Consider the following 12,393-nt stretch of genomic DNA (forward strand, 5'->3'; position numbering starts at 1 on the left):
GAAAAGAATCCAGATTAAAGGACTAATGCTTCTAAGTGACACATCTCATCTGCAGAAGGAAACAGTTAAGGACTAGCATCCACCTAACCAAATCCTCTATTCTACTTCCCTTACTGAGCCATGTTCTATCTCACCCCCCCCCCCACACCACGGAATCCGTGCCATTACTTCCTTGATTACATAATCCCATCATTCCCATATACCATGTGATTTCCCCCTTATGCCAGTTGTTTACGAAAAACGCTTCCTCTAGGTACTGAGGGCTGAAAGGGAGTCTTTCGTTTGCCTGTGGCCCCCAGGAGGTAGGTGCTGAAATTCTGTTTAGGTTGCACATTCTAAATTCTGTTTGGATTCTTGTACTGGCTGCTGAGGGCGAGGGACCCCCTTGTTGTGACGCATTGCAACAAGAGTTTGCTGGGTATTAATTTATTTAAGATTTTGGCTTGCATCGTCTAATTCTATGTGTTTGATTCTGAAAAATATTATGAGGTTTTCCTTTTTGCTGGGGTTTGTTTCTAAGTTTAGGCTTTTGTTGCCCCATTCATGTTTCTGTTCGGTGGTAATAACGGGCCAGCATTCCAAGGACTGGCTTTTCTCCTGAGCAGTGCTCAAAGCCTGGATGCCCACTCCATCAGGGGAGCACTGGGGACACAACAAAACCACTGACAAATGCAGCAATCGTCTCCTCAGTCTGTATACAGTAAAGAGGAGAGGAGTTGCTAACTATCTTCTAAGCAAAGTGGGATGTGTGGTTTCAAGATGCAGGTATATTTACTTACCATCTGTCTCCTATTCTTTCTGACTATTTTCTTGCTGGTTTATTTTATGGTGCTGCAGTAATCAGACTATGCGTCATCAAATCCAGAGAGGATGCAGGAGGGAGTGATTGTGGCCTAATTTAAGGCATTATTCTGGCATTTATTTGCCTGGAGGGACTGAGGAAACAATGGAAAACCTCAGTCACAATAGCAGTGTCACAGCCAAATTTGGAACCAAGCACCTACCAAGTAAATGTCAGAAGCATTACTGCTTGAGCTAACTTGCTTGGTACGCCTTACCAAATAGGTTAGTGAGCATTTGTTTTCCAGCCTTTTACTTGACAGGACTCAGTTAAAACCTCGGCAGGATTTTAGTTGCGATGGTCAACATTACAGAGGAGAGTCTTTCCTCTGTGTGTGGATTAACAACCCATGCGTTACCAACTATACCAACTGTAGTTGTGTAGTTTCCCTCAGTCTTGCTAGATGAATTATGGGATAAGATGATGTGAGGCCAGTCTGTCTCCTTCTAAATCCCTACTCAGTCATCATCTGTTGACATAACTTCCTTTAAAACTTTGCCATACTTGATACAACAATAAAAAGATTGTAAGCAGTTTTATGTTTTGGTAGATTTGGAGTTCTCATGGCAGTGGCTATGAAGAGTACTATCTTCTAGGATTTGACCCCGTACAGTCTGGAAGAAGTGTACCAAGGAATGCACTGACTTCATCTTCAGGGCCAAAGAGTGATGCAAGCTGTGAGAAACCAGCAAGCTGTGCAGAACCACACCCCAGAAGACAGCGCTCTTCAATCAAGGTATACGATTGCCGTCTAAACGACCACTGTTATAGCAGATGGCGACATTATGCTTTAATTTCATAATGCAAAAGGAAAGAGATAAAATAAAGATAAAAATACTCTTAAATTATATATTTTATCTGGCTTTCAGGGTTATAGAATCTGACCCATCTCATGATGACCAAATTCGTTACTACAGTGCTCTCACCTCGAAGCCAAGAGATACCATTTGTAACATCCACGACAAACATATCCCTCGTCCGGTTAGCTGTTGCCTGGATGTAATGAACACGTTTATCATCAATCAATGATTGGTCAAAAAGAGTTACAGGAGCTGGGCGAGACTCCTCCACCTCACCAACATCATCTTCTGCTTCCACCTGGCTGGACAACACTTCCAGGTAGCCATAAAGTGGCGGTTCTACCAGCAAGTACGTGATGTCAGATGCAGGGATGTATGGATGCATCACCTGCGAATGTGTCAATACTGTTTCATTAACTGCTGTCCTTTTCTTCATTCCTGCCACAGCTTACACACTGACATCACTGCTGCCTGGCAACAAAAGCGTTAGCTTCTAAAACCTGTTGCTGAGGTCACACTTATCTGTATTCTCACATACTCCAACCAGTGACATTGAAGCCTACTGTATTTATCATAGGATAGCGCAGTCTGTATAGTGACTGGCTACAGGCTGGACAACTGAGAGGTTGGGGTTCTGAGTCCCAGTAGGGGCAAGAATTTTCACTTCTCCACACCATTCAGACTGGCTCTGGGGTCCACCCAACCTCCTATCCAAGGGGTACTGGGGGTAAAGCAGCCAGAGAGTGAAGCTGACAACTCTCCTCCAACTAGTGCTGAGGTCAAGAAAATTTGGATCTATATATCCACTCCCCCATACACCTTCATGGCACAGTGCTTAATTAGTTAAGCACAGGGACAACTTTTTTCTCCTAATTGAAATAGATATCAGTAAATACATCCAGAGGTCACGGTTACTAAGCTCACCAGGAAATTCCTTGCTATTAGGAACCAGAATGTTCATTATGTTCACTAATACCTACCACTGAACCTTACACAATGCCAGCAGACTCTAGTCCACATATTCTAGGTCTGTAAGATGAAGCTTCACAGCATCCTCTAATTGATGAATCATTTTAACACGCCTAACTACAGTTTAATTCTTTCAAAACCTAAAGCTAATCTAAAAAATATATAAAAATTCAGTTCACATATCACAGAAAACACACTGTATCTCCATCACAAGAATTAATAAGATAATGTTTAGGGAAATTATTGCTGTTTGACGTGCAAGTCATACAAAACACATAAATACACAGTGTGGTCAAAGTGCTACATTTCCTGATATTAAAGCAGCAGGGGCCATATATATTAACCATTTTTCTCTAAAGGGTCAACAGCATTGTAATAGTATGGGTTGTAATTACCATTAAATAAATGATATAATGATACAAATTCTGTCCCAAGTGCAAACAATATATTATGTGTCCTTGATCTTGTTCACCTACACTACATGTTTCGGCCTCAGACGGCCATCATCAGGTGTATAACACTCACGTCACTGTCACACTGCACTCAGCCCAAAATTTAACATTTAAAACACTTTTCTTGTTATTATCAACATCTACTTCGTTGATATCTGTCTGGATGTAGATTATTTTACACACGTTAATTTTGACGTACCTGTAGTAGCACTATAAAATCTTTAGTTCTAATTTTAAAATCTTTTAAATTTTTTTTTTCTCTAAATTTTAAATTTAAAATTGTTAGGGTTACTCGCCCTATGTCTAAAGTGCTGCAGCGGCTANTATTGTAACACTTGTTGATTCTTCCACATGCAGTGTCCGATTGTTGGCAACAATGAGAGGTTCCCAGTACCAGGCTGGAAACACTCGGAAACTAAACATTCCCTCGGCTGTTGTTCCTCCAGCATCAACACGGAACCTAAAATGGAACACAGTGCTTTGTTCTATATTATGATTGTTCTGTATGTGACTGAGCTCTATTCTGTGAACTGTTCTTGTGTATGTTTTGATTTCACTGTGACTTGTTCAACATCCTAGGCTTCGCCAAAAAGGATTTATTGAATTTAAAGAATAAATCAAATCAAATCAAATCAAATCTGCTCCCATACTCATGGAATAAGAGGTTATATTCTTTGTGAGAAATATCTCTGAGGGCACATCATGTGTTGGGCATGCAAGCTGCATGGAAGAAGAATTCTGTATGCTCAATGAAGTCTCCAGTACAGTGACTTGAGTTCTCACCACATGCCGAAAACACAATTAATATAGCAATATAAATATAATAACTTACTTACTCATGGAGCTGAGCCCTTCTTGAGGAGAAGCCAAATCTGCAGCTACTCAAGAATTTCCCAGCATTTTAAGGAACCAGAAGGTTCATTACCGTGTTCATAAGAGGCCTCCACTGGTCTCTATCCTGAACCAGATTAATCCAATCCAAACCATCCCATCGTATCTCTCTAAGATACATTTTAATGTTGTTCACCCATCTACACCTTGGTCTTCCCAATGGTCTCTTTCCTTCTGGCTTTCCCACCAATATCCTATATGAATTTCTTTTAAATATAATAACTTTTTTCTTAATGTTAGTGGGGTGGGACTAAGTCCCTTGTACTGCGGCCACTTCTGGCCTATTGTACCAGCCCCAGATGATAGGTAAGGGTGATTGTGGAGCAAGTGGTGGAATGAAGATTGGCAGGGGAAACCGAAGTACTCAGAGAAAACCTACCCCAACACCACTTTGTCCACCACAAATCTCACTTGACCAGACCTAGGATCGAACCCGGGCTGCCGCGGTGGGAAGCCAGCGACTAACTGCTTGAGCTATGGCGTTGCCTAATATAATAGCTTACTAATAGTAATGTAACAATCTGGTGATGATGCATTTTTCACTATGCCATTTTTCTACAAAGCTGGAAGCCTCACCTGAAGTGGTCATTAACAGCTGTGCCATTGTCATGATGATACGCAAGGTGACCATTCTCCAGGTCCTGCTGTGTGAAGCGGGATGCTTCATGCTGCAGTTGCAGGTGGCCGTGGTGTGGATTCTCTGTCACCTCAAACTCCAGCTGCTGTCCCCATAGGTTCAGGTTTGTTTCTGCACTGAGGTTGACAGCACTGATAACACCCACACCACCCCGTTGCACCACGAGACCAGTATTGTTTGCCACTGCCACGAAAGGGCCTGAAGCACGAACTTCCAGTACTCCATTAGCATAGAACTGTCCATCAGTGATCCACAGCCCAACTTTTCCATACTCATCACCCTCATGACGGAACAGGACACGGAAGTTGTCCAGGTCATCCTGTGTGAACTCGAACATGGGCACCTACACAAAGCACTGATATGACAAACTAGTTCATCAAGATACTGCACGTGTAACGAGCTACCACTACCAACATATCTCAGCAGTTCTTTGTTACTAAAACAATCTCATTTTAGCCAATAACATACTGTGGGATCAGAGGCCTGATAGATGCCGCCATTGGGAATCCCCCGACGGGTATAAATGATGTCCTTGGGCTGCGTGTCAATATCAGCATCAGAGTAGCGCAGATCACGCCCTGTCAACAGACGCTCCCCACCCGTCACAATCTGGAACACCTGTTACGAGACCGATGTACGTAGCCCACTCAACCACATCAATATAATTCACTCCACAACACAAGATAGTAATCATAAAGCTGGCAGTATCTCATCTCATCAAGAAATGTACTGCTATAATCTGATGTAATGTCGCTTCCCAAATAAAAGATGAACTTGGAAATTTCATAAGAAAATTGAAGAATAAATATTTTATCATGTGAGTTGTACAGAATACTTTGAAGTGTGTCTACGTACAGCTAAATACAATAAGTAACTAATGATGTTTTTTCTTTGGAAATCCATAATTGAAAATTATTTATATGTGCCAATTTAACACTGTTTTAAGAAATTTCGAATTGCGTTAAAATTTTGTAAACATACTTCAGGGGGAACAAACCTTATCCACAGCGCGAACCGGAGTGTTGTCATTCTTGAGGAGTATGTCCACGTGAAAAACGCCCACATACTGGAAGTCTTCTTCTTCTGATGACAGTGCTACAAAGTGGAAAGAATCACGTTTGGTCTCTGAGTCATCATGGACATAAAACACACGCTCTGTCATGAGCTCACGTGATGAGAAGTAGGCTGTGTTCCTGCGCAGTATGGTGACAAGTCCTACATCCATCACATCCAAGCGTCCATGGTGAGGACCGTGGCTTACATTGTACATCAGTTCTGTGATTCCATTGGTGGTCAGATCCAGGTGTGTGCGCAGAACTGGCTGCCGCCCTCCCTCCACCACCTGCAGTTGCACGCACAGCATCAGGTCAGAACAGGTAATATGAGTAGTGAGCATGGTGTGAATAAAATGAATGCATGAAGTGAAAGGTGTGTAAATCAATATGTCTGCATATTTTATGTATAAAATTACTCAAAGATTTTTAATTCTAAACTGAGTCTAAACCAAATGCTTTGGGGTGAAGCTGACTTTCATGTCTATGGATGAATTATATATAAACTCAATATTACACAATGCTGAAACTGAACTGTGTCAATTTTATAGAAAACTCTCATCATAGAAGAGGAACACTGCAAGTAGCATATGATTTAGTTAGTTAGTTATTGGAGAGGGTGGGTTTCCCCATGCACTTAGACCAGTATTGGTCCATTGTGCTTCCCTCTATGATATTCTACCAGTCTCTATATCCTACCGATATTGGTGCGTCCCATCAGTCCCGACCAAGCCAGCAAGTTCGCCTCTACTGGGTTGGCGGTATCTATAATGGCTCCCCCATCTATCGGAGGCGTTAGAGACTACTGTTGGGCGGGAAACATCCTGAATTTGGCTGTGACCTCCTTTGGAGATATGAGGTTCTTTTACGTGCCTGAAAGCTACGACATGGGACCCACAGCTTAAAGTCCCTCCCGGAGGACTTGTTCCCTGAATTTTTCCGTCCTTAAAAATTCCACGACCTCCGCCGGGTTTGAACCCGTGTACCACGAGTCATGAGGTGGGAACGTTACCTCTAGACTACGGGGGCCGCTAGCATATGATATAAATAAAGAGATGTTTATATCAGTCACTCAAAGGATTACAAAATGTATGGATGTTCAGAAGACTGGACTCTACAAACCAGTTCTTTGATTAACACTGATATGAAAATAGCCTTAGTAAAATTTTGATATAATACAATTTTACAGAATATGTGATTATGGGAAACATACACTGTGTTGCCACATCTCATTCAACTTTACTTGCATTTTCCCTGATTTTCAGTCAAAATATTTGCAAGGGATATTTCTGTCTCACTGTTCATCAAGTAATCCAATGATGGAGTCTGCAGGCACAAGTATTAAAACACTCTTGTTTATGTAAATTCATTTAAGTCATTAAATAAAGCAACCTTCCTGAATGAACCAAAGTAAATCAGACTGAGAACAGAGAACAGCTCTACAGAATTCGGTGCATGCCTACAACTGTTATATATGGGCAGATATGACAGAACTAACAAATAATTTAAAGTTATTTTTTGAAACACACATAAAAATATCAATTCTTTCATCTCATTAGAGTTAGTTACAAGTCTAGATGTAGGGGTCAGGTCATGCAGAAATGCAATTGCACAGCCCGGGAACAAAATGGTATTCTCTCTTGCCTTACCACAAGATCAAGACACTGGGCACAATGGGAGCTAACAGTAAATGCATCTAATAATTTTCAGTGTAGACCTGCAAATACTGAATTTGTTTAAATCCATTGATCAGTTTCAGACAGAAAATTACAAAAATATCTTAAGTGTCAGTGAAACAGTTGCTGTCTGCATACAATTTGTGGGGAAAATGTCAGATTACTTAATATTAAAATTGGTGGTACACATAAGTACCATATGTTCTGCAGGATGTTCCTCTCACCTGGAGTCTCTCAAGTGTGGCCCGCACCTCGTTGCGAGTCTCTCCAGATGGAATGTGGAGGAGTTCGAGCGCTCCAGATATAGGCACACATTCTGGGGCGGACACTCGGAATGTGACGTCATCATGCACGTGAGAGTATGCCTTGCGGTGCAGTCTGTAGCGCAGGCGCGCAGAGTCCAAATCCTGTTGAGTGAAGGTGTCCCCACTTTGCAGTCGATGGTGCTTCATGGAAGAGCTGGAGTGAAGTGTGCCATACCGTGGGGGGCGCAGCACCTGCCAATCCAAGGGATACCAACTCTCACACACTCACACACGTGTAAGAAGGGAGGATGGAAGTAATTTCATAATAAGGCGCTTCACAATTTTTACGAGTCACAAATGCCATTAGGATGATTTCTTCAAAGTAAGTGAGATGAATTGGACATGTACACAGAGTTCTCCCCAGAAAACTTGGAGTGAACACAGAACTTGGGGATTGTAGGTATTGCCATGATAATATTAAAATCTTAGAGAAAATTGGCATGAAGATAGGTAATAGGACAGAAACCAGTTGTGGGCCCTTGTGAACATGGTAATTAACATGATATCTAAGGTTCTCATGATGATGATTATGGAGACTACTGTCTTCTGAGGATATGACGCCGTGTAGTTTGGTAGATTGTTATAAAATTTTGGAGGAACCTGCTGTCTTCATCCTGGTGGTAAAAGCATAAAGCTGAAGACAGTGCCTTCCTCATAGAAGACAATAATCTTCACAGTAAATAAGAGTCAGATTCCATACAAGGCAGATTATTTCTTGACCTGCTAAGAAACTGTTAGCTTCTAAAAAGGACTTTCGTGTGGAGATAGTTGGTTAATGTTACATCTGTGTTAGGGTATTGATGTGTTCTGCATCATAGCACAACAAGATTACATACCTGGAACACGATTTTGGTGCTGTCTGTCGGGAGTGGTTGTGTCTGATACAGAAGCTGCTTATCAGTGACAAGGGCCTCACGAGATCCATTTAGCTGCAAGCTGTGCGTGTGGATTGGCACCAGGTGGAGCTCCGTGAATGTGATTCTGAAGTCGTACACAGTGGGATTCCGCACCTCCATCACAGACACCTTGAACTGATGTCAGAAAGTGAGGTTAAGGACTTCCATGCTTCTGCAAACCTTCATTATTTCATATACTGACACAAACACGAAGTTATTTCCACCAGTTACTATCCTCTAATGTAGAAAATGTGAAGCACTTTGTGGTTAGAACAGGTCAAACTTGACCAATTTTCTGTCTACTTAAGGATGCACTGACCTTTATGCTTCCATTTAGATTAAATTTTTCTGGAAAAGGTGGTTGCTGTAATACCAATTCAAGTATATCTCCCAATGCTGCCATCTTTTGCTGCTATCCCAAACTACTTGTTAGGGTAGATGCTAGAATAGTGAGACAAGAGCAAGCATTTGGTGCTTTTATATACTTTATGATTTGCAAGTGATAAAGCACTAAGTTACCAGTTCCAACTGCAGAGGTAATACAAAGTTCAATTTAATGTAAAGTCGATGAGCAATAGTGAGCAGGATTGTATTTCAGCTACAGTGGTGTGTTGTGTATTATTTTCCCAACAATTTACTAAATGAGTGTAATTTTAAGATAAAAATCTGAAAATAAAGCAATAACAATTCATTCTCTCAGGCCAGTGAATAAGCAGAATGATGCCACAAAAGGAGAAGATTATTTCTTGATGTAGACTAAAGTCAAATGTCACATTATATGGTAATGGATTTTTGTTTGACTTCAGTTGAATTTGCAGCAATATGAAATGCAAAAGATCTTGTGGCTTCTTTGATTTCCAGCCTCTGCAGTTGAAGTGTCAGCCACTCTAAATATGTTCATTTCATAAGCTGTTTGTCATTCCGTTATGCACTTGTGGTAACATCCCACATTATCACGCATTTTCTGCAACGCACCCTCTTCACATCACTTTTCACCATCACACGCGCTAACCAATCAAATTGCTCCAAACGTTAGCATTTATACTGTGCTCGCTGCTAGCCCCGCATCTACATCATCACGCGCGCTAGCCAATCAGCGCCCTGCAAATTCTTCCTCCTCAATTTCAAGTTTCGCTCCGCCCACCGAGCAGTGTATAAAAAGAAGCAGCCACAAACCGGCATCATCAGTTTGACTTCAGTCTTCGATCAAGCTACATCAGCCAGCAGGCTTCGTCGCCAGCGCTCGGTCTTCGGAGGCATCGGCAGGCTGCGCCAGGCACGACTGCCTCGGCCCTCCGGCTCTCTCACACCCGACTCACTGGGGCACCTCGCCTGGACTCGCCGGTGGTCGTGTCCCTGTCTGACCCACTGGGCATCTGGCGTAGCCACTGCCTCATCACTCCTATGACCGCGCTGAACGACCAGCCTTTCATCAGCAGCCGCCGCGCTGCGATCAAGCAACCTCCAGCAACGGCCGCGCTGTGGCCAGTCAAATCACCGCAACTAACCTCTCTCCCTACCGGCGTGCGCCGCGCTACCTCACCGGTCAAGCATCTCAGCAACCACGGTCCTTTTCAGGACCAACAAACTGTTCCGAAGAAGTGGGTTGTCATCGGAGTAATGACAAAACTACATAAGACCCTACGCACTTAAAATTGTAAAGTTGCCCAAAGTCAAAGAGAACAACTCAATATCAAGCCTTATACCCACTCATCCTGGGGCTGCGAGTACTTTCATTTGGAATTGTAATGAGTGCATAAGGATTTGGAAAGAGACATTCATGGAGTATTTCAGTGCACTATCCTGGCATTTGTCTGGCCTGGCTCAGGAGAATCATGAGCCAAGTCTGTCAGTAAAACCAGTACCATATCACACAGAATACAAGTTCAGAACCTTACTTCCAAAGTAACGTACCTTGAAGTTATCATGTGTGGGTTCCCCTGAAGTGTGCAAGTACCGAATCTGATCTCTTGCCAGCTGATGGCTTGTGAAGTGTTCTACAGCTTGCCACTGCAAATCAGTGGCTCCACCTCTCAGACGCTGCACTACCCCAAATTGAGGAGGCTTTACAAGCTCATACCGCACATCTAAATCATCGTCCTCAGCATTAGATGTGAATGTGAGGTTGGCAGCACTGATGTGGGTTGCTGCTCGGTGGATTAGCACCAGTCCTGTGTTGTTCACAAGCCGCAGTTGCAGAGGGAATGCTGATATGCGTAGGAAGGCAGCTGGACTCGTCTCAATCCCATCAGAGACCTGGCACAGTGTAAGAAGTTCTGAAATCCACTTCTGGAACCTCCTAACCTCAAACTTCAGCACATGTCAGGGAAGGCTACAATTTCTGTTTATTTACGAAGGGTGCCAGTAGCAAACGTTATACAGTGTTGCATGATAGAACAATTAGTGAATAGTGAGTTGGAAAGGCCGCAGAATGTGACTGTCACGGTCTAAACCTGGGATAATACCCTGACATATGATAAGTCAGGATAGTTCAGTCAGCACAGCGATTAGACTACATGCTAAGTGTCAAGATTCGTTTCCAGGCAGGAGCAAGAAATTTTTTTGTTCTCCATAGCATCTGGGGCCTACCAATTCTCCTATCCAGGAGTTGCTGGGGGCCATTTCCTTGTGGATAAAGTGGCTAGGGGTGTGAAGCTGACCACTCACTTTCAGTTAGTTCTGAGGCTAGGAATACGTGGAGCTATACTTCCATTTCTTTTTATATCAAGGTGTGGTACACATTTAAGCACAGGTATAATTTTACCTTTATAATCCTGACATTTAAACCATACAAAGATCTAATTCAGATTAGCTAGCCTCTGTGTTGATATGTGAACTCATGACATCACACATACAAAGTAGAAGCACTGTCCTCTCAACTCTGACATTCAGGATTGAACTTCAAGAACTCTAAATTCATGACTATATACTAGTGATTTGTTTACTCTTTCTGTGAGGAAGAACAATTGACTCTGTGTTTGTGCAGATGATATAGAGGCCAGTATCAGTGCAGAAGCCATCCTACATACACTGCTGTGTCACAGAGTTTTATCGTGTTGCCATGCTGAGGAGGTGAAGACCGAATATCAAGGTATAATGAGCAACCACGTTGGCATGTATGTAAACAATCCCAGTTGAGGCTCTGACTGCGCTAACTAAAATGTCTGGTGTCTTTTCTCATTCCTTTCCTTGCAAATCTCTGAAAAACACATGACATGTCCTTCATTCTAGGTCAAGTACATAAGGAGTCTTGCCTCCTGATTGTACTCCAGACAACCTCTGTGACATAGTATTACACAGCACCACCCTGCCACACTGTGTACTCACACTTCCTCCCCTCCAAGAGCGTTCACCTCTTCCTCTTATTCGAACACTACATGTTTCTGCCCAACTGGCTGCCACCATCAGGTGTACAGGCTGTAGAGCATAGTGCTGCCCCGTTATCAGGCTGCGACATTCTGCATTTTAAAGTTGTAAGACGCTTATACAGTATTTTAAATTATTTATAGAATATCATGCTGTGGTGATTTTGTTGTCTGCACATGTCGTGGGTCTAGTGTACATAGTCTGATGGTGCAATGGTGTTCTTTTGATGCTGTGTGCAGCTGTTCTTTGTACACCTGATGATGGTCAGTGAGCTGCAACTTATAGTATTCAAATGCCAATCACAGTGGCTGTACTGTCTAAGGCAGGAACTGTCTTCACTCGTTCGAATGCTGGGAATGTGGGTTCAAATCCCACTCAAGGGATGGATGTCTGTGCGCATTTATTCTGTGTTTGTGCTCTCCTGTGTGCAGGTAGTGGCCTGGTGATGGGCTGATCCCCCATCCAAGGAGTCATATCGGCTGAGTAAATGATCAAAAAACTGAAAAAG

At 42.7% G+C, this 12,393-nt stretch overlaps 1 protein-coding gene across 1 annotated transcript in view; it reads right to left on the reverse strand.

Moving 5' to 3' along the window:
- Positions 1-12,393, reverse strand: part of LOC111873084 (chondroitin sulfate proteoglycan 4) — a 259,855-nt gene that overhangs the window by 22,895 nt on the left and 224,567 nt on the right. Inside the window, exons 10-18 of the mRNA XM_033754985.1 lie at positions 10,434-10,775; positions 8,460-8,654; positions 7,543-7,815; positions 5,588-5,932; positions 5,059-5,208; positions 4,530-4,933; positions 3,396-3,522; positions 2,566-2,617; positions 1,768-2,088 (exon numbers count right to left, since the gene is read on the reverse strand). Of these exons, the coding sequence (XP_033610876.1) occupies positions 1,768-2,088; positions 2,566-2,617; positions 3,396-3,522; positions 4,530-4,933; positions 5,059-5,208; positions 5,588-5,932; positions 7,543-7,815; positions 8,460-8,654; positions 10,434-10,775 (2,209 nt within the window). The remainder of the gene's footprint in view (positions 1-1,767; positions 2,089-2,565; positions 2,618-3,395; positions 3,523-4,529; positions 4,934-5,058; positions 5,209-5,587; positions 5,933-7,542; positions 7,816-8,459; positions 8,655-10,433; positions 10,776-12,393) is intronic.

The sequence above is a fragment of the Cryptotermes secundus genome, unplaced genomic scaffold, assembly GCF_002891405.2.
Source record: "Cryptotermes secundus unplaced genomic scaffold, Csec_1.0 scaffold1269, whole genome shotgun sequence".
In the NCBI taxonomy this organism is placed as follows: domain Eukaryota; kingdom Metazoa; phylum Arthropoda; class Insecta; order Blattodea; family Kalotermitidae; genus Cryptotermes; species Cryptotermes secundus.